The sequence below is a fragment of the Rhinolophus sinicus genome, linkage group LG02 (assembly GCF_036562045.2).
Source record: "Rhinolophus sinicus isolate RSC01 linkage group LG02, ASM3656204v1, whole genome shotgun sequence".
Classification (NCBI taxonomy): Eukaryota; Metazoa; Chordata; class Mammalia; order Chiroptera; family Rhinolophidae; genus Rhinolophus; species Rhinolophus sinicus.
The window spans coordinates 53245439-53269000 of NC_133752.1; the positions used below are offsets into that span (position 1 = coordinate 53245439).

The window sequence follows — 23562 nt, forward strand, 5'->3', positions numbered from 1 at the left end:
AGAGGTTTCATGGGAAGAGACTTGATTTCTCTTTTCTTCCTTTCCCTTCCTTTCCCTTCCTTTTTCTTCTCTTCACTTCCCTTTCTTTCTCTTCCCTTCCCTTCTTCTTCTTCTTTTTTTTTTTTTACATTTTTTAAAGTTTTTAAATTTTTAAGTTTCAGGTGCACAAGACAAAGTAATACTTAGACGTTTATTATTTATATCCCTCACACTGTGTGAACCCCCTGCCCCCCATCCACTATCCCTCTGACATCGCACTGAGCCATTACATTTCCACTGTCTCTACTCCTTATGCTGTACTCCGCTTCTTGTAAGTATATACATACACATACATACACACTCACACACACACACACACACACATAAATTGTAGTTGACATTCATTATTGTTCAGCTTCAGCTTCAGGTGTACAGTGCAGAGATCAGGCATCTACATCATCCCTGAGGTGGTCTCCCTAATGGGACAAGTGTCCATTGGATACCCTACAAAATCTTTACAACATTATGGATTACATTCCCCAAATTAATTTTCAAAACCCCGTGGCTATCTTGTGGTTACTGACTGTTCTCTAATACCCTCACCTTCCCCCTTATCCACACCCCCCTCCCATCTAGCAACCCTCAGTTTTTCCTCTATGTCTCCAAAATTGTTTCTGATTAGTTCATTCACTTATTCTTTTCTTTAGATTCCACATATAAGTGAGATCATATGGTATTTGTCTTTCTGTCTGACTTATTTCACTTAACATAATGTTCTCTAGGTCCATCCATGTTGTTGCAAATGGTAAGATTTCTTTCTTATTTATGGCTGTGTAATGCTCCATTGTATAAATGTACTACAGTTTCTTAATCCAGTCATCTACCAATGGGCATTTCAGTTGTTTCCATGTCTTGGCTATTGTGTATAGTGCTGCAATAAACATAGGAGTGCATAAAGATTTTTGAATTAGAGTTTTGGATTTCTCCGGATAGATACCTAGGAGTGGAATTGGGGGATCATAAGGTAGTTCCATTTTCAGATTTTTGAGATACCTCCATACTGTTTTCCATAGTGGCTGCACCAGTCTGCAATCCCACCAACAGTGCACAAAGGTTCCCTTTTCTCCACATCCACGCCAGCACTTGTTGTTTGTTGATTTATTGATGATAGCCATTTTAACTGGGGTGAGGTGGTATCTCATTGTGATTTTTATTTGCATTTCTCTGATGGTTAGTGAGGTTGAGCATTTTTTCATATGTCTGTTTGCCATCTGTATGTCCTTTTTAGAAAAATGTCTCTTCATGTCCTCTGCCCATTTTTTAATTGGGTTGTTTGTTTTTTTTGGAGTTGAGTTGAGTGAGTTTTTTATAAATTTGTGATATTAACCCCTTATCAGATATATCATCAGCAAATATCTTTTTCCATTCAGTAGGATCCCTTTTTGTTTTATTGATGGTTTCCTTTGCTGTGAAAAAGCTTTTTAGTTTGATGTAATCCCACATGTTTATTTTTTCTCTTATTTCCCTTGCACGAGGGCATATATCAGTAAAAATCTTACTCCGGGTAATGTCTGTGAAGTTTCTTTCTATATTTTCTTCTGGGAATTTTATGGTTTCAGATCTTACATTTAAGTCTTTAAGCCATTTTGAATTTATTTTTGTATATGGTGTAAGGAGGTGGTCCAGCTTCATTTTTTTGCATGTGTCTGTCCAGGTCCTTCCCTTCTTTTTAACAAGAACAATCCATATGGGGAAAAGAGGTAGAAGAAATCAAGAATAAAAGCATGATGGTAAATAGTAAAAATAAATTTTGGTTTATAATTTCATTTTTACACAGATACATATACACACATCACATACATGTTGAGTGTGACTCAGCACCTCACTGTTTCTGAGACGATAAGGCAAGCTGGCACACAGGGCAGCAGATGCTGGCATTTCAATTTCTACAACCCTCCTTCTAAATTATTTTCATTTTTAAAATAACACGGACCCCGAGAGACCCACTGTGACCTTTTACATATATCAGAGAGGTAGCCCTCTTACTGATTTATCCTGAAATCTTTTTTCTCTTCTGAAAGTCAAACTAACCGGGGAGCAGCTACAATCTGGGAGAGAAAAAATAAAAGCGATGAGCTGCCAGGTGGTGATGCCGTGCAGACAAGGAGATTGCAGGGAAATCCCAAGAGCCATTCCACTGACACCTCAGCCAACTGAGAATGACCTTCTCACAGGCTGGCTGTCTCTAAAGGAAGCAGGAGGATATTTCTTCCAGAAAGGAATCATTCCCATTCATCATCAAAGTCAGGAAGGAACTCTGCAGGACCGAGAAGCTGACCCTTTGGTTATCCTGGAAGTACGGTAGGGTGTGATTATGTAGCTCACTAAAATTGCTTCTGCCAACTCAGACACAGATGTGTGAGATGTAGGTGTATCCACAGGCCTACCTTTTACCAGGGTTGCAGTTATTCCCAGGGGAGGGTTAGGGACTGCAGGAGATCTGGCTAAGGAATGAGGAGATGAGTAAAGATGGCAAGGGAGGGTATAGAGGGGCTGTCTTAATGTTTCTTCCAGACACTTCGATATCAGAAGGGAGCAATTCTCTGAAGGACGTAAAGCTTGATGGCTGTATGACCTCAAGAAAAAAGCATCTTTACCTGTTTCACATGCTGGTCCTAAAATGATGAAAGAGATGGTGATTACAGCCACAGTTTACTGGATGTTTCTTGTGTTTCCTGTGGAAGGCACTGGGCTAAGAGCTTTACGTACATCACAAGGGTAGATATCATCCCCATTTTACATATAGGGAAGCTGAGGCTTAGAAAGGTTAAATGACTATAAAGACACTCAGCCAGTAAGTGACAGAGTTAGAATTTAAATCAGTGCCTTTAGGATGCAAATGTCACTTTAACCATTGTTATTCTTCATGCAACTGAGAAACTCTGGCTGGCTAAGGGGACACATAAGAGAGAAAAACTATCTAGAACCATATAATATCAGTGAAAAAAAAAGATGAAAGGAAAATGAAAGGAGTAAAGGGTGATCAAAAAGGGAAGGAGGAATAATAGTAATAATAACAATAACTATCACCTTCTATTGAAAGTGCTCACAATTTGCCAATAGTGTTAAGTACTTTATGTGGATTACCTCCATTGATCCTTAGACTAATTGAAGCTGGTGATTATTATTGTACCCATTTTACAGATGAAAAGTTAAGGCCTGGAGAAGTTAAGTAATTTGCCTAAGGCCCATTCCTTAGTGACAGAATAAGAACTCAAACAATGCTATCCTTGGCCTAAAAATGACCTGTTGTGTCTCTGCACAACCTTTGGCATGCTTTGCTGTGCCTCCCTCTCCATTGTTTTCACTCTTACCTCTTTCCCTCCTTCCTCAATAATAAAGAAAGGATTTGTTCCATCATCAACAGTGAAGGTGAACCAGTCTTTGAGGGAGTTGCTGCCATCATGGCTGTAGCTGACCCGGTTCTGGTAGATGTCTTCCATGGTGAATGTGGAGGTGTGCTGGAAATGCTGGCCGTTGGTGGTTCGCTCGATGGTGCCATGGCGTGGGGGCTGCATGATGGTGAATGTGACAGACTCAGCCTGTCAAGGAGGTTAAAAAAGAAAAAAAGCAAGAGGAGAAGGGAAGTTTGTAAGAGAAACCAGATAAGGGAGTTATGGCCAACAGGTGGTCAAAGGTAGCCAACCCTTATAGCATAAGGATTGCATTTTCTTTATAAATACCAAAAATAACGCTAAGGAGAGAGAGAAATTATATTGGTTACTACTATTGAACTTATATTCTAGTGCCTTTAGTTGTAAGACTAAGACATTTAAATTTGTCTTTTGAGGGTCACGGGAAAACCTGAATCTTTAACTTCTACCAGGATGATAGGAACTAGACCTTTTAAAACTATTATTTCCTTTCAATCATCTCCTACCACTGTCCCAAAACTCATATACAGAATCCCATATGCATCAGAATGGAAGTTAATTTCCCATTTCTAATTGCTGCTTCTAGGGTAAGACACAGAAGGAAAAATAAAGAGGTAGAAAACCCTGCTCAAGACTTTCCAATGTATTCCCAGCAACTTAGAATACAATGCAAAGGCCTGACCTGGGCCAAAGAGGCCTCTGTGATGTGGTCCCAGGACTCCTTGCTGGGCCCACTCTTCCTCTCCTGTTTTCTCACTGCATTCCAGACTCTGGGCCTCTTATAACTCAAAGGTCCCAAACACACGTGAGCACAGGGCCATGGCACTTCTGCCACTTGTGCCCGGACAGCGATGCTCCCAGACGACTGTGTAGCTTACTCTCCTACTTTACGGTATCTCTGCTCCTCTGAGAAGCCTTCCCTGAACGCTGTCTCAAACAGCACACCTATAAATCTCTATCTCCTTTATCTGGCTTTACTTTTATGCATAGCACTTACCATATCTGACAGGATATTATATGTTCTTTCTTTCTTTATTGTCTACTCCCCTAAGCAAAGGTTGAAATCTCCCTAAGGCCGGAACTTTATGCATTTTGTTCACAGCTCTGTTTTTAGCATCTAGAGCATAGGCTGGCACTAGTAGGTCATCAATATTTGCTGAAAGAATGAATAAATGAAGAATGAATGCTGCTGCACAGGGTCGTGTGTACATAGACCTAATTAATAAATGCTGTGGTACTTTTTTATGGGAGCTAAATTATGCCTGAAAGCATCACGAGAATAAGAGTTCTGTGTGTACATGCCCTGTTTTGCTCTATAACGCCTAGTTCTTCGGGGATGCTCAATCGTAATAATTAGTTTTCATCCAGAGACGTCTGAATGAAGGAGGTAAAAAGAAGGGAAAAGTGTGTAGGTGCTGAAAATCTTTGTTCACTCTAATAAGGAATAATAAAAACATTGGGTAAAATGTCATCCACCTCATTTTCTATAAATTGTGAAAAAATTCAGCATGTTAAAAGGAATGTTACATGTAATCAGGGGAAAAGGTGAATGTATTTAGGGTTTCAGGAAGGGCTTAAAAAACAGTTTGATCACAAATATATTTGCTTCTCTTTTCCAGAAGGCTGTGGTCTCTTCGGGTTTTTAATCCTTCAAGGATACTTGTACTACCCTCACCACCTGCCTTCTCTTTGGGATACACAGTCACAAAGCAACTTCTGCCAGCAGATTGATCAGCCTCTCATTCAGCCAGAGAAGCCACTCTTACCTCTGTGTCTGCATCCACCGCCTTGAGCTCAAACTCTGTGATGGTCTTCCTCACGCCCTCCTGTACCCGCATCCCCAAGCTCTGTACCATGGGCAGCGAATCATCCACAGGGCGAAGAGTGATATGGAAAGTCTGAGTCACCTACAATGACAGAAAAGTGCAGGTGGGACACCTGTCCCCAGCACCCACCAGAGTAGAAGGTGGGTGCCCTCTACTTTCCCAGTCACACCATTTCTGGCAGGGACCCAAAAGTGAGTTCTCTTGGGCAAGAGCCCAAGGGGCTGTCAGAAGTTGCCTCTATCCTTGGCTGAAAGCAGAGGAACGTGAAGCCCTCATAGGACCTGTAACTCTGTAGATTTCAAAGAAGACTGTTCTGAATCAACACCCATCCAAGGAGGGAATCAAGTTTCTCACCTACCTCATTGACTCCATCTGACAGTGTAAAGCTGAAGGCATCTGAATGTTCCTCGGACTCACTGGAGTGGATATACTGAATGTTCCGTGAAGTCAGGTCAGCTTGAGTAAAGGAACTAATCTGGATACCTAGCAGAGGGGGAGGAAAGAAACAGACAGGATGTCAAAATGCTAGCCATACTTCTAAGGCTAGGGAAATGTCATACTCTCACCAGAGAGAGTCCTTTGTATTTTTCTCCTAGCATTTATGTGCTTCTCCCTAAGACTTTGTGTTAGAGTTGTTTGTGTATTTTTTTCCCCTACAATGGCATATGTTCCGTGGGAGCCCATGTTAACTTAATTATCTAGGCTTCCACTATGTGCGAAGCCAACAGCAGGTGATCAATAAATGTTACTGTCTTTTCTATTGGGGTTTATGTATGCAGGTCAAATCTGTAAAAGGTAGAACCATTGCTTTATTCTCTAAACTCCTCTCTCTCAAGTTTTATATTCCCCCATAGCCTCATAGTCCTTTCTGAAAACCTGCCCCAATTTTTAATATTGTATAACTTTTAATACTGTATAATTTTTAATATGATATAGCTTTTGAACACTGGACTCATAGGGCTTGGCTAAACATAGCTTTGTTTCTGTGATTGGTGGGCCATCCCCAGCCTTCATAATTGCATGGGATATTCTTCAAGGTCTCTTTCAACTCTCTCTCTTAAAAGATCCCTTTCAAAAGCTATGATTCTAGCTTCTCATATACTACGTTAGCCTGGTTGGCAGTAACAAACCTTATTGCATGACTTTGGGCTTTGGGCACTCATTTTATATCAACTCTAAAATGACCTAGAATCCAATATTTTTTGACAACATGATAGAAAACATGTTACATTTTTTTTCAGTTGTTTTAAAAGTAAAAAAAGAAAAAAAAATTAGTGATTTTGAATAATGTGAAAGTATCCCACAAGTGAATAACATCATGTTTTCAGATGTCCAACAACATTTAGCACAGAATTCTTGCTTCCATCTTAGGACTCTGGGATTATTCTCTGGTACCAGCCAAGACTGAAATAGAATCATCTTTTAGTTCCTCAGCACAAATTTCCTCTTTCTGATATTGGTATTGGGATATTAATCCATTTAATCTAATCCCTTAGTTTGGTCCTGAAATTCATTTGCTGCTGCCTGGGATTTATCATTTGTCATTGCTAATCCTGGCAAAACAAGTTCAGCTTCTCTGTAAAAATACAAACAAAAAAACCCAAACAGATTTTACTTTGACTGTGATGCCAGTATCACTGCTTTACGTTAAAAAAAAAAAAAAAAAAAAAAAAAAGACCCACGTGGTTTACATTTATATCTCTCTTTATCATCTAAAATTTGTCACCCAAATACAATAGCCTACTGATATTGGGGCATTAATTTTTTGATGAGACATTTTATATTTCTGTGCTTGCTACATCAGCTCTTGACAGGCAAAAAATGTAGCCCCCATCTTATAGCTTTTTTCTTTGGCTCTGGATGGAAATCCATACCTTTCTTTAAAAACTTAACAAATTCAGACTGGCTGCAGTGAGAATTTTAAATCTCTCCCTGCTGTGAATCCATCCTCAGAGCACATGGGGAAATACTTGTCTGAATTCTCACAATCCACTGATTACCTAATTCTCTGTTCTCTTTATGAGAGTCTAAGACTGACTGAGAAAGGTGATAGATTTTTTTTCCTTTCTCTTCGGAAGGAAGCGCTGGGATTGATTTTTAAAAAACATTTTTATTGAGAAGCAATTGACATATAATAAATTGCACATATTTAAAGTGTACAATTTCATAAACTTTGGCACATCCATGAAACCATCACCTCAACCAAAATATTTATCACTCCAAAATTTTCCAGCTGACACTTTGTAATCCTTCTATCCTACCCTATCCCAAAACAATAAATGAATTGTTTCTGTCATTATAGATTAGTTGGCATTTTCTCTAATTTTTTAATAAATAGAATCATACAGTATGTACTGTTTTATACTTGATTTCTTTCACTTCACATAATTATTTTACAATTCATCCATATTGTATGCATTAATATTTCATTCCTTTTTATTGCTGTGTAGCATAATATTGTGTGGATATATCATAGTTTGTTTATCAATTCAATTGTTGATGGACATTCAGGTTTTTGTAGTTGGAGGCTATTACAAATAAAGCTGCTATGTGCACAAGTCTTTGTATGGACTTAAGTTTTCATTCTTCTTGGATAAATCTCTAAGAGTGGAATGGCTGGAATATATGTTAGGTTCATGCTTAACTTTTTAAAAAACTGACAAACTGCTTTCCAAAGTGGTAGCACCACTTTCTGTTTCCATCAGCAGTGCACGACAGCTCTAGGCTTCGTCTTAGTGGGCCTTTCCCAATTCATTCTAGAAAACACTGAATACCTACCACATGCAGAATACTGTTTCAGGCTTGCTTTTATATATATTAGATTTTACCTTTTAACAACTCTGGGAAGTCAACTTTGGCATATTACCTCCATTTTTTTATAGATTACGATACTGAAATACAATTAGAAACGCAATGTGACCTACCCAAGGTCATGCAGCTAATACAAGGAACGAGCTGGGACTGGAACTCTGAAGTTTAGGCCTGCTAGGAGCACTTTTTGTAACTTATTTAGCCCTTTCAGTCTAGGTGAAAAGCCTCTTGGATATCAACCGTGTCTTTATTTTTTTCCAACATAAAAGCAATACATGCCTATTAGAGAAAATATGAAGTGTACAGAAAAGTAATAAAGAATCACAAAAACCACTCATAGATCTACCACTGAAATATCACATTGTAATATTTGTGAATTCAATTGTTTCTTATACAATTCTTTATGGGTTATAACCTCTTTCTTCTGTGAAATACTGATCTTGATGGAGTATTTATCATTTACGTGATAATCATAATTAAGTGCCAGAAGGTAACCAGCTGCATCTAGAATGTAAGCTCCAAGAGGACAAGTATTTTTGTGGTTTCTTCACTAACGTGCACCTAGAATAGCGCCTGGCACACAGTAAGGACTCAAAACCTATTTGGTGAATGAATTTACTCCAGTCACTATAATCGATATCTAAGAAGCCTTACTGAGGATAGATTTTCAATCTCTATACACTTTTGTCCCTTCAGTTTTAGCCTTTGCTAATTGGGCATTGGAAGACTTCTGCTACTCACTTGCCAGCAAGATGGTGTTTCTTAACATATTGTCCCTATAGCTGATACACCAGATAGTTACAGTTTGAAATATCTTAAAGGCTTTTAATCCCATCAAAGGTGTTTGCAGTCAGCAACCTGCTGACTAAACTATGTATCTGGTAGTATTCTGGAGACCCACATTAATCCTGTCAGGTTTTCCAATTCTCCTGGAAGGCCAACACGTTAGAGAAAGTTCAGTCCAGGTCAGGGAAATGGTGCGGGAATAAAGCATCTTTGAAGAAACTGCCTTCCTAAGAGGAATGAGGAGATTGCCTTGGCCCTCCTACTTCCAGCATGGCTATGGATGACTCAGTGTCCCCCTCCAGCTCTGCTGGGAGGTGCTCAGTTTTTCTGCTTCAGATTTTCTTCAAATCCTCCTGTTATGGGCCAAATTGTATCTCCTACCGCCCCACCCCCAAACTCACATGTAGTCCTAACCCTCAGTATCTCACAATGTGACATTATTTGCAAACAGGATCATTGAAGAGGCGTAGTTAGTTAAGATGAGGTCTTTAGGGTAAGCCCTAATCCAATATGACTATTGTCCTTATAAAAGGGGAAATTTCGACACAGCTATATATATATATACACACACGGGGAGAATGCCATGTGAACAGGAAGACGGCCATCTACAAGCCACGGAAAGAGATCCTTCCCTCAGAAGGCACCAACCCTGCCGACACCCTGATCTCAGACTTCCAGCCCCCAGACCTGTGAGACAATACATTTCTGTTGTTTAAGCTGCGCAGTACATGGTACCTTGTTATAGCAGCCCTAACAGGCTCATGCATGTCTGCTCTCAGGGAGAACTAAACTAAGGCACTAGGTGCATTCTATCTTTGCTGGTGTCACAATACTGAGATACAGAGAAAACCAAAGAATACCTTTGCTCAAGCATCACCTCCGGGAAGTCTTTCCTGACTCACCCCATCCCTCTCTTCGGTGGAACTCAGTGCCCTTTGGCTCCCACTGTCCTCTGTCATGTTGCTGTCATAGCTACTGAAACACATTTGCACACATTTGTTTACATGTCTATCGTGTTTCTCTGAAATAAGACCTAACCAGAAAATAAGCCCTAGCATGATTTTTCAGGATGACATCCCCTGACCATAAGCCCTAATGCACCTTTTGGTGCAAAACTTAATATAAGACCCGGTCTTATTTTCGGGGAAACACTGTACCCCTTCTAAAATATAACTTTTCTCCTGCAGCAGTGACTCAATAAAAGTCTGATGGAGGGGAGAACCAGTGCTGTGCTGGAGATTGCTATATTCCAACATTACTCCTCCACTACTTTAAAAATATAACCCCCAACTATTAGCTAAGCAACTGGATCCCCAGTTAGGGCCTACATTTCCTAGCTGCCTCACAGCTCTGTGTGACTATGTTCTTCCCACTAGGATGTGATCAAAAGTGATGTGTGCTGTCCCAGTAACACCCCTAAAAAGAGAACTGGATGTGGGCTCCCCTGGACTGTCTCCCTTACTGCTAGCTGGGGGATGACAATAATTACAGTAGTCGTTGGGCCAGAAAGGGGAGCCTCATGCTGAGGAGCATGGAGCAACCTCAGCCATATGGGCCACTGGCCTCTGGATTTTTCTGTGAGCGAAAATAAAAGTCTTGTTTCAGGCACTGTATTTTGGAGTCTCTTTATTCTAGCAGCTTAGCTTCTGTCCTAATAATGTAATTCGTTACTCTGATTTTCCAAGTCTTTCGGATCTCTGATGTGAGGGTGTGGCCCCTCAGCCTTGAAATGAGCACATACGGGCCTAGACACTCATGTTACTCTCCTCGGTGGTCTGTCTGTCCTCTGCACAGTTGGCACAGGCACAGGGCTCCCTACATCTCCTCAGGGAAAGAAGACCTTCAGATTTTCCTGGTTATCTGAAGAGAACAATCTATAATCGGCTGACCAAGAAAGACAGCGTGAGAATAATTCCGCGTCATACTGAACCATCAAGAGGACGTCTGCAAGCACTGGTGGTAAGTGAACATTCCAAGAGGCGTCTGGTCCCGAAATAGCTCAGTGCCTGCACTACAGAAGTTGCTTTGCTCTTCTTAGAAAGACCAGGCCCCAGCCCCACCCCAGCTCCTGGCAGAGACACCCTCGCCCACTGAGACAAATGGGATGAGATGCTGCTGCTCTTCGCTAAGCTGTAGCCAGCTGCCTTGAGAGGATGATAGCTCATCAGCACGGACTTCCTCTACAGGGAGACCTTTGACATTTAAAAAGAATCAAATGCAGGAGAATATTCTCACTTAGGGGAAACAGGGAAGGAGAGAATGCTGACGAAATGCTACAGAAAGGACTCAGTGTAGGCTTGGTGGTGAGGGAGGGGCAGGAAAGCCCTGCCCTATTAGCAATGGGGAAGAGCCCCTGAGAATAACAGGGTGGGGACTGGGTCCTTGTATCTGGTCTACCTAGATTTACTAGAAATAGCAGATTGATTAACACTGGTGGGAGCGGGAGACAATGTAGATTAGGAAATCAAGCCTGGTGGAAAAGGGCAGGTGAAGGAAGCCCCCCCATGTAGAGAAAGCCAGCTCCATATTTGGGGAGGGCACTTTCCCAAGGGAAGGGAGAAGTGTGACCACCTGTGGGTTGCTCCCTAAGGAGCGCTGGCTTGTTCCTGGCAGACAGAATTTAAGCCCAGTGAAGGCTGAGACTGGAAACACAGAAAAGGCAAATTTGGAGCAGCCTCACACAGGATGCAATCAGCCTGGGGTCAGGAAAGAGTGAGGGCTGAGACTTACCAGCAGGTAGGCACTGGCAGTGCCTTGCATGAAGCTCAGAGCCTTTTAAAGCCCTGCACAGTGTGCGTGCCGTTGCCCAACACAATCATCTTTGGAGAGATACAATCAGCACCCTGACAGAATTCTGGCAGAAGCAATTAGCTCATGAATTAGTTATCAAATATCTCATGCAGCCAAGGTCTTAGCAGTGCTGATCTGCATACTTCCCCCAGGAATTTGGGGACAAAAGGGCAGGCCACTTGCTTTAATCTGCATTAGGGATTTTGGCCAATCTGTGCATCCTTCTCCATGCCCTCCCACCATATGCACTCAACACTCCCTCCTCCAGCATTACCGTGGACCCCGACATGGTCTGGCTACCTCACCTCCTCCTCCCCATCACTCTCCACCTCTGGAAGCTCATCTCCCACTGCCGTCTCCCTCATTCACTCTGCCGCAGGCACACTGGTACTCCTGCGTCTGGCACGTGATCTGCCTGCCTGATCCCTCTGCAGCTGTTCACACTCGCCGATCCCTCTATCTGGAATGCTCTTTCCTCATCCATCAGTTTGGCTGGCTCCCTCACTTCTTCATATCTCTGCTCACATGTCCTCTTATTATTAGGGAGGCCTTTCCTCAGCCCCTTGCTCCCTGTGCACCCTGGTGATGCCCTTATTTCTTCCCCTAACACTTATCACCATATGATGTGTTGCTGTTTACTGTCTGACTCCCTGCATTAGATGGTGAGTACCACCAGGGCAAGTAATTCTCTCGTTTTGCTATTTCCCTGGTTGAATGAAGAACCTGTAACCTAAAATCCAAGGAAAAGCAATGAAGATCTAAATCGCCTGCAAGCTGTCACTGTCTCTATGATGTACGAAATAAATACAATTCTCCCTTTAGATTGTTTATTCAGCAAGTGTCTGTTGTTTCTCACATCCATCCAGCTGCCATGTTCTATATGTTCTCACCCTGAAATTCCTTAATTCCTTCCTTCCTTCCTTCCTTCCTTCCACCAATTATTGTTCATTGAATACGGACCAGGTACCACGTATTGTTTCTTATGTTATTCTCATCTTACTATTTCCACTACTGTCCCCTGCTCTCCCTTGTGAAGCCTCACTAGCTCCTAACTGGCCAAATGTGAAACTTCCTAACCACTGTCCCTGCCTCCTTCTTCTTTCTTCCGGTTCATTTTGTTGGACACTAGATCAATTACACTTCCTTTCCCTGCTCAAAATTCTGCAAGTGACTCCTTATTACCTATTAAAATACATAGGGATTACTTATCCCAGCATTGAAGACCTTCCATAAAGTCTCAATCTATCCAGGAGCCCTATGTACTATTATTTTCAGAGTACATGCTTTAGCTAAACTGGCTCACTCATTGTTTTTTGAATGTGCCCACACACTGTTCCCATCTCTGGAAATAATACAATTTCTGTCTGCACAAAGTCTATCTTTGAAGGATACTCTTAAATGCCACTGTTATGAGCTTTTCACCCGATGTACTTTTGAACTCCTATGACACCGGGTTTATACAGTTCTTAAAACACCTGCATAAAGGGGGTCAGCTATATGGTGACGGAGGGGGACTAGACTTGGGGTGATGAGCACACAATGCAATATACAGATGATGCATTATAGAATTGGACACTTGAAATATGGAATGCTATTAACTAATGTCACCCCAATAAATTTAATTAAAAAACACCTGCCATATTCTTCCCTTAGATATGGTTATCTGCAGAGGTTCCTTATCTCACCCAGTAGAAAACTGTGGAAAGTAAGAGTTGCATTTCTTTTTTTTTCTTTTTTAACTTATTTATTTTAAGTGTGTTTTTCCAGGACCCATCAGCTCCAAGTCAAGTAGTTGTTTCAATCTAGTTGTGGAGGGTGCAGCTCACAGTGGCTCATGTGGGGATCGAACTGACAACCTTGTTGTTAAGAGAACTCCGCTTTGACCAACTGAGCTAACCGGCTGCCCCAAGAGTTGTATTTTATTTTTCTCTTTTTTTCTTTCCCCAGCAGCAGCTAAATTAGAACGTTGCTGAATACATACATTCCCTTGCTCTTTGCTGAATTAGATTTTTAAGCACAGTGCATCATACCAGGCCAGGTGCTCAAAGAATTTAAAAGAAGAACAGGGTGCATTGTTCGCCCTAAAGGAATTGACAATCTAGTTATGGAGACAAAATTGCTTATATAAAATTGTAATTTTTAAAATCAATTTTCAGCAGGTAATTACTGAGCATTTACGTGTGCCATGTATAATGCATGGTCACATAGAATGGTCAAAATTAGTGATGCAGAAAACAAATACTAATAAAGGCAGATTCCTGGCGTATCCGTCCACATGCTGTGGCTGTCCCAAATGCTTACTTTTGGTTTGATGAAGAAGCAATAGGCTTACCCGGTGATGCTGCATGCTCCAGGTGGCCCAGCTGGGGCTGTCTGGTGATTCTGTAGGTCAATTCTGTAGGTTCACTCTCGTGGTCAGTGGCAGAGAGCTGCAGAGTAGTGATTTTCTTCACAGAGTTTTCATCCAAGACCAGCCCTTTATTGGTGGTGATGACCGGTGGAGATTTGTCTTCTGAAAAATATCAGAAATAGTGATTTGAAATGGGACCATTTCGTCCTCCTTGGGCCTGTGACCAGGGATAAGCTCAGAGTAGTCCTTAGGCCTGAACCTCAGAGAGCCAGAGCTTCACGTAGCAGAGGGGATGTGATCCCAGATTTCCATACCAGCTGGGTGATGGGAAGGCTCGGCCTCACGGTGATCACAGTGTGGACTATATAACCGCAGAAACTGCTGACGAGTTTTTAGAAACTCGATGCCACCTTACCCAAAACAATGATGGAAAATGACTGGCCAACCAATTTGTTGCCTTCTCCATCAACCACATCAAATCTAAAAGCAAAGCTCCCGCCGGATTCTCCTTTTCTGTGGCTGTATTCTACTTGGCCTGTGAAAAGAACAAAAACAGGTCGAGATTTGCTATTAATGCTTTCTGCCCTTATTTCTGAAGTGTGAGGTGGGAATTCGATCTGGTATTCACACCAGTGAGTCAATTAACACCTTCCTCTCTTTCACAATGCTTTTGACATTTTAATCTAAAGTTTTCATTGCCTTCTTCCCTGTCTCACTATGGGCTTCCTCACAAAGACCCCTTATAATAAAATCAGCCCCAAGTCCCATTGCTTACGGTTGAGGCTCAGCTTTTGTGAAAAACTCTGAGGAAGTCTCATGAATAACTAGATCAGCAAAACTGCCCATGTGGAAAATGTGCACTGACCGCGGCCACAGCATTGGTATGACCCTGGTATATATCCATGTCACAGAACAAGAGGACACATATCTATGTCACAGGACAAGAGGACGCAGCCCACACTCTCCCAGAACATGTCACTCCCAACTTCCATTCCAGCCTTAAATCATTTTTAGAACAGCAAGAGATATAACAAACCAATGAATAAATAAAGTAAATAAACTCTACATAGAAATCAAAAGCATCCAAAGGGGGAAGTGCAATGTGTTACATTTTTGTGAACCCACAGTACTTCTAAGTACCCTCGCAACGTAAATGGAACCAGAGATCTGGGAAGAGGTGCCTGCTCTCATGTTTTCAAAGACACACTGAGACAAGGAATCATTAGTGAATTACACTCCCTTTGCCTAGTCCACCCCCTTCAACAGTACAGACAGGTCCAATGAGAATTTGGCTGCTACCCATTTTAAGTGTTAGTGCATGGACTAACTTATTTCTGCCCCTTGGAGGCATACTCCCACCTCTGAACGGGATTGCACATCAACACATGGTGTGGGATTACTTTATTCCCCCAACATGTAACTCCCCCCCCCCTTCTTTACCCCTGAAAGCACTGTACAGTAACTATGTAGCATTTAACATTTATGCTTTTACATTCCATCAGCATTTCCTGGAGGAGGGATGAGCTATGTAATCTCCCCCAGGCAGCTCCGATTTATGCCCTTCCATTTTGCTTAGTTCATTAACTTGTGCTCTTGGGGGAGCTGAAAAGAGATATAAATTGTTCACCTCAGGCAGGCATAATTTTCACCTTAATCCATCCAATTCACTTCTTTTTCCTTTCTCACATACACTTTTTAGTATCACAGCAAGTCAATGATTTTTTTCCCCCCTCCATAGTAGCCCCAAATGTCATCAATGTTATGTCAAAGGATGAACACATTTTAGTCAAGAAGAGTAGTGAAAAAACAAACAAACAAAAAAACCCTAAGGAGACAAGAAAGAATAAACGAAGCCACAATTCAGCTCTTACTCAAAACAAAGTGTGCACAGTTTACTGCCATAGGCTACCAGGCAATTAACTCCCATTGTACCACTGTGGGTGGAGTCCATGGAAGTCTGGGGAGGCAGAAGAGAACTGGCTGACCTTGGCGAATGTCAGCCTGGGTGAAACTTCGAATGGGGCCTTTAACGGAGATTTGCTCCAGGTCGCCATGCTTTACCATCTGCAGGCGCCCTGCACCAGGATCTTCCTTCATGATGAACATCACCTGACGGTCATCTGAGTCAGTACCTGCCACTTTCAGGTACTGTTCAGTGATGCGTGCTACAGACCCTAGAAGAGAATGGGAGAGAGTAGGTGATTCTCCATCACTGCCTTTGAAAAGGATGTCAAATGATTTTAGGAGACTGGATAGTAAATTATCATGCATTCTCCACGTCTAAGTAAGTATCAGGTGCTTGCCCTTCTGTTTCCAGCTGAATAAATGTTAATTTCCCCAAATGAAATAGTCCTCACTTTTCAATTTGCTAATCATCCCTTGACTTTAGATCTGAGCACCTTTTCTCTTCTGATTCATTTTCACTCTTTTTCCTATGTTCACTCTACTCTTGCAATCTATCAGTCAGTACCTAGATCTCCGCATTAACTCCTGATTCTGTGATGTAAATCACTTCTAGAACTATGATGAGACCTCTTAGATCTAATTTATTTACTTTCTTGAGAAACACCAAATTATAAAAAACATATCTGGTTGCCATCTCAGACAGAAAAGTGAAAATCATTGTTCCTAAAGAAAGAACATAAGGAGAAGATTACAGAGAAAGGAGACCCAAACACTGGGCATTCTGAAGCTGCACAGGTATTGGGAATGCAGGTCAGGTACTGGTTACTGGCAAACACCTCTTCTCAGGGCCTTGCCCCTTGCTTTTCTGTCTAGACATTTTCTCATATTAAAATTAGTAAATTCTGGTAAAGTACATCCCAGTGATTCATGTATAATACATCCTGGTGTTTGGAGTGGCAATCTACCATGGGTCATAAGTACACCTGCATGTTCTCGCCAGGTAATGCCAAGAATGCAAGGAATGACCACTCATTATCTGGGTAATTCTTAGCGAGCAGCCCTGAGGGGTGAGGTGACATCTTCCTTTGGGACACTGATCAGACTTGCTTATAGCTTTCTATAACATGGGCATTTCCCCAGCTCGGTGCTTCTCTCCTGTAATGCATCCCACTGTACACAAGGGCATATACCTGGGCCTTCTGCACCAACCACATGAGGCTTGGAGAGCAGAGGAAACTGACTCAAACTTCCTGATGGTAATGCCGCCTGCTGTGCTATGAGTAACAAAGTACCTTGTCTCTGACTAAGGAATATCATATCTTCCACCATGAAACAGTAATAGGCTAACTTAGCTTGTAAATAGGGTAAAGTTAAATCCAAGACCTAATACTTGGGACCTTTGGGAATCTCCAAATTTTCAAATACCATTATACCATATATTTTTTACTACAAAATACATGAGACACAAGGAATAGACAAACAAACAGAACTCCAGTAGCATGTAGATGTTCTGTGGGAAAAAGCCGACTCATAATTAACTCCTTACTGCACCCTTACTGAAAGATTGACATTTGTCGAGACGTCATCAAAATGGTGGCATGAGGTGAGCCTCTGGAAATCTCCCCTGGAATTTACAACAAATTAAACAGCTATAACTCCACAAAGGACTCCCTGCACAGCAGACAGGCAAGACGAAGAGACCCACTACTAAATTCAACTAAAGGTGGGCAAATCACTCGAGCAAGGGAGGAGGGAAGGGAGAAGTACGGAGACAGAGCCGTGCAGGCGCAGGACGCAGACCTAGCTCAGTGCTCCGAGCTTGCTGCATCCCGGAACTACTGCAGCTGCGGGAGAGGGAAGAACTCGGACTGCTAGGGCTCCATTTATGGCCCACAGGGCTGAGGGGACAGCATATAACACAGCTGAACCCAACCCTCACGGTAGAGACCTCGGAGCAAAAACTGAGGGAAGAAGGCTGAAAACGGTGGTTTAAACCCTCACTGCCGAGCAGAGAATGGAAGCCTTAGGCACTGAGACTAGCTGCGCCCTCCTTACCTTCCCAGAGCTCGCTTCACCCCCACCTGTCCAGTGCTAGAAGCAGAACAGTAGCGGTGTCAGATCAAAAGAACAGAATATTTGCAGTTCTGAGAACTGTGGTCCGCAGACACAAATTTGCAGCCCAACTAGTTCCAGCAAAGGGGAGGGACCTGTGGAGGCAAGACTGCCTGTGGTGGTGGTCAACCCCATTGCTCTGGGCCACTTCTCACAACTAACCCTGCCCCTGTCCCCACCTATCTGGGTGGATCCCTGCAGGAGTAAACAGAATTGCTGAAACACACGGTCTCTGAATCTGGTGGAGGAAGAGCTTTGAAACTTCAAAAACTCTCTGCATCCCAACAGGGATGCCGCGCCCAATGACCGAGGCAAACTGTTAACAGAGGAGAAGGCCGCCTTCCAGGGAATCCTGCAATTGTGTGAGAAGCTAGAATAGTACAGAGAAAACATAACACTACAGTGAGAGAGAAAAAAAAAGGGCTGCAGTTGGAGAGAAAATAAAACATTCTACAACACGTACTGGAAAACAAAAGCAAGACCTCTTCCTAACTACCTGTTGCAGAACCCACTCCTGTAGATGTCTAGAACGAGAAATAATATATCAGTAATTGCCATGAATAACCAAGGCAACAAGACAGCTCAGAAAGAAAGTGAAAAGTCTCCAGAAAATGAACTTAAACATATGGAAATATGTGACTTAAATGACAGAGAATTCAAGATTGCAGTTCTGAAAAAACTCAATGAGATGCAAGAAAACACAGAAAGGCAGTTTAATGAACTCAAAAACACAATCAAAGAACAACATGAGCATTTTACCAAAGAGATTGAAAATTTAAAAACGAACCAAATAGAATTTCTGGAGATTAAGATCTCAATAGAAGAAATTAAGAATGAAATAGCCAGCTTAGGTAGTAGAGTTGACCAGATGGAGGAAAGAATCAGTGACATTGAAGATAGAAATCTGGAAATGACATGGATGGAAGAAGAAAGAGACTTGAGACTTAAAAGAAATGAAAGAACTGTACAAGAACTTTCTGACTCTATCAGAAAGAGCAATATAGGAGTAATGGGCAAACCAGAAGGAGAAGAAAGAGAGAAAGGAACAGAGAGTATATTCAAACAAATAGTCAATGAGAACTTCCCAAACTTGTGAAAAGAATTGGATCCTGGAATCCAAGAAGCAAATAGAACACCTAATTACCTCAACCCCAACATGCCTTCTCCAAGGCACACTGTATTGAAGCTGTCAAACATCAATGACAAAGAAAGAATCCTCAAGGCAGCCAGGGGAAAGAAGACGGTAACCTACAAAGGAAAGCCCATTAGATTATCATCAGATTTCTCAGCAGAAACTCTACAAGCCAGGAGGGAGTGGAACCAAATATTCAAACTATTGAAAGAGAGAAATTATGAGCCAAGAATAATATACCCAGCAAAGATATCCTTTAGATATGAAGGAGGAATAAAGACCTTTCCAGACATACAGAAGCTGAGGGAATTTTCTAATACATGACCTGCACTACAAGAAATACTAAAGGAGGCTATTCGACCACCATCAACAGGGACAATTTGTGGCAACCCAAACATAAAAAGGGGGAGAGTAAAGGCCTGAACTGGAATATGGGAATGGAGAAAGTAAGCCTGCTGAAGAAAATGGAATACTGTAAATATCAAACTTTCTTTTACATAAACTTAAGGGTAACCACTCAAAAAAATCCAGAACTGAAATATATACTGTAATAAAAGAAGAAACAGAGGGAAACATCATAGAATACCACCACACAGAAATAATAGACAACAACAAAAGACAAAGAAACAATGGAGACACAATCTTACCAGAAAACTAAAGATAGAATGACAGGAAATCCTCACATATCAATAATCACCCTAAATGTAAATGGACTGAACTCACCAATAAAAAGGCACAGAGTAGCAGATTGGATCAAAAAACTAAACCCAACCATATGCTGTCTCCAAGAGACACATCTCAGCTACAAGGACAAGCATAGACTCAAAGTGAAAGGGTGGAAATTGACACTCCAAGCAAATGGTATCCAGAGAAAATCAGGTGTAGCCATACTGATATCAGATGAAACAGACTTCAGGGTGAAAAAGATAACAAGAGACAAAGATGGACATTTCATAATGGTAAAGGGGACTATACAACAAGAAGACATAACAGTCATCAATATTTATGCCCCCAATCAGGGAGCACTGAAATATACCAAGCAACTACTAACAGAACTAAAGGGAGAAATTGACCAAAACACAATTATACTAGGGGACCTAAATACATCATTGACAGCTATGGATAGATCATCCAAACAGAAAATAAATAATGAAATAGCAGCCCTAAATGACACATTAGATGAAATGGACATAATTGACATTTATAGAGCACTTCATCCTAAAACATCAGACTATACATTTTTTCTAGTGTACATGGAACATTCTCAAGGATAGACCATATATTGGGACATAAAACTAACCTCAGCAAATTTAAGAAGATTGAAATCATACCAAGCATATTCTCTGATCACAAGGCTTTGAAATTGGATATCAACTGCAAAAAGAAAGCAGGAAAAAACACAAATACATGGAGATTAAACAACATACTTTTAAAGAACGACTGGGTCAAAGAAGAAATTAGAGGAGAGATCAAAAGATACATAGAAACAAATGACAATGAAAATACATCCTACCAAAATTTTGGGGATGCAGCAAAAGCAGTTTTAAGAGGGAAATTTATCTCATTACAGGCCTATCTCAAGGAAGAAGAAAAATCCCAAATAAATAACCTCACATTACAACTTAAAGAACTAGAAAAAGAAGGAAAAATGAAACCTAAGGTCAGCAGAAGAAAGGAAATAATAAAAATCAGAGCAGAACTAAATGAAATAGAGAACAAAAAGACAATAGAAAAAATTAATGTGACAAAGAGCTGGTTCTTTGAAAAGATTAGCAAAATTGACAAACCCTGGCTAGGCTCACTAAGATAAAAAGAGAGAAGACACTAATTAACAAAATCAGAAATGAAAAAGGGGAAGTTATCACGAATGCCACAGAAATACAAAGGATCATCCAAGAATACTGTGAAGGACTATATGCCACCAAATTCAATAACCTAGAAGAAATTGACAAGTTCTTAGAAATATATAGCCTTCCTAGGCTGATCCATGAAGAACTGGAAAATCTAAATAGACTGATCACCAGCAACGAAATTGAATCAGTCATCCAAAACCTTCCCAAAAGCAAAAATCCGGGACCAGATGACTTCACTAGTGAATTCTACCAAACCTTCAAAGAGGCTCTAATACAAATCCTGCTCAAACTCTTCCAAAAAATTGAAGAAGAGACAGTACTCCCTAACTCGTTTTATGAGGCCAACGTTATCCTGATACCAAACCCTGATAAGGACAACACAAAAAAAGAAACCTACCGACCAATATCTCTGATGAATACAGATGCAAAAATCCTAAACAAAATTCTAGCAAATCGAATGCAACAACGCATTAAAAAGATTATTCATCATGACAAAGAGGGGTTCATCCCAGGGGCGCAAGGATGGTTCAACATACGCAAATCCATGAATGTGATAAATCACATAAACAAAATAAAGGACAAAAAATGATATATCTATTGATGCAGAAAAAACATTTGACAAGATACAGCATCCATTTTTGATTAAAACAGTTAATAAAATAGGTATAGAAGGAAAATACCTTAACATAATAAAGGCCATGTATGACAAACCCTCAGCTAATCTCATAATTAATGGTGAAAAACTGAAGCCCTTTGCTCTACGTTCAGGAACACGACAGGGCTGTCCCCTATCACCTCTGCTTTTCAACGTAGTGTTGGAAGTCCTCGCCAGAGCAATCAGGCAAAAGAAAGAAATAAAAGGCATCCAAATTGGGAATGAAGAAGTTAAACTGTTACTCTTTACAGATGACATGATGCTATATATAGAAAACCCTAAAGACTCCACCAAAAAGCTATTAGAAACAATCAATGACTACAGTAATGTGGCCGGCTACAAAATCAACGTACCAAAGTGCACTGCATTCCTATATACTAACAATGAAATCTCAGAAAAAGAAATACAAAAAAACAATTCCTTTTGCAATTGTAGCAAAAAGAATAAAATACCTAGGAATAAACTTAACCAAGGATGTGAAAGACCTATATGCTGAAAACTATAAGACATTTTTAAAAGAAACTGAAGAAGATACAAAGAAATGGAAAGACATTCCGTGCTCATGGATTGGAAGAATCAACATAATTAAAATGGCCATATTACCCAAAGCAATATACAGCTTTAATGCAATCCCCATCAAAATCCCAGTGGCATTTTTAAAAGAAATAGAACAAAAAATCATCAGATTTGTTTGGAAGCACAAAAAACCCCGAATAGCCAAAGCAATCTTAAGAAAAAAGAACAATCCTGGAGGTATCACACTCCCTGACTTTAGCTTGTACTACAGGGCAACAATAATCAAAACAGCATGGTATTGGCAGAAAAACAGACACATAGACCAATGGAATAGAATTGAGAACTCAGAAATAAAACCACATAAATATGGACAGATAATTTTTGACAAAGAAGCAAAAAATATACAATGGAGAAAAGACAGCCTCTTCAATAAATGGTGCTGGCAGAATTGGAAAGCCATGTGCAAAAGAATGAAACTGGACTGCTATCTGTCACCATGTACCAAAATTAATTCAAAATGGATCAAAGACTTAAGCATAAGACCTGAAACAATAAACTGCATAGAAGAAAACATAGGTACTAAACTTATGGACCTTGGGTTCAAAGAGCATTTTATGAATTTGACTCCAAAGGCAAGGGAAGTAAAAGCTAAAATAAACGAATGGGACTATATCAAACTTAAAAGCTCTGCACAGCAAAAGAAACCATTGACAAAATAAAGAGGCAACCAACTGAATGGGAGAAGGTTTTTGCAAACAGTGCCTCTGGTAAGGGACTAATATCCAAAATATACAAGGAACTCATGCAACTCAACAACAAAAAAACAAACAACCCAAATGAAAAATGGGCAGAGGACCTGAAGAGACATTTCTCCAAAGAGAACATACAAATGACAAATAGACATGTGAAAAAATGCTCAACATCACTAATCATCAGAGAAATGCAAATGAAAACCACAATGAACTATCACCTCACCCCAGTTAGAATGGCTGTCATCAACAAGACAAATAGTAACAAGTGTTGGAGAGGCTGTGGAGAAAAGAACCCTCATACAGTGTTGGTGGGAATGCAGATTGGTGCAGCCGTTATGGAAGGCAGTGTGGTGGTTCCTCAAAAAATTACGAATAGAATTACTGTATGACCCAGCAATGCCTCATCTGGGTATCTACCCAAAAAATCTGAAAACATTTATACATAACCACACGTGTGCTCCAATGTTCATTACAGCTTTGTTTATAGTGGCCAAGACATGGAAACAACCAAAATGTCCTTCGATAGATGAATGGATAAAGAAATTGTGGTATATATACACAATGGAATACTATTCGGCAGTAAGAAAAGATGAAATAGGACCATTTGTGACAGCAGGGATGGATCTTGAGATTATAACGCTAAGTGAAATAAGTCAGAAAG

The 23562-nt window shown here is 40.8% G+C and overlaps 1 protein-coding gene across 2 annotated transcripts in view; it reads right to left on the reverse strand.

The window, feature by feature from the left end:
- FRAS1 (Fraser extracellular matrix complex subunit 1) overlaps nt 1–23562 on the reverse strand; it is a 423789-nt gene that overhangs the window by 54932 nt on the left and 345295 nt on the right. For both annotated transcript variants that reach the window (XM_019720206.2, XM_074324419.1), the window contains 6 exons: nt 15962–16150; nt 14392–14511; nt 13959–14138; nt 5598–5722; nt 5180–5320; nt 3354–3581 (listed from right to left, as the gene is read on the reverse strand). In XM_019720206.2, coding sequence (XP_019575765.2) covers nt 3354–3581; nt 5180–5320; nt 5598–5722; nt 13959–14138; nt 14392–14511; nt 15962–16150 — 983 coding nt within the window. The remainder of the gene's footprint in view (nt 1–3353; nt 3582–5179; nt 5321–5597; nt 5723–13958; nt 14139–14391; nt 14512–15961; nt 16151–23562) is intronic.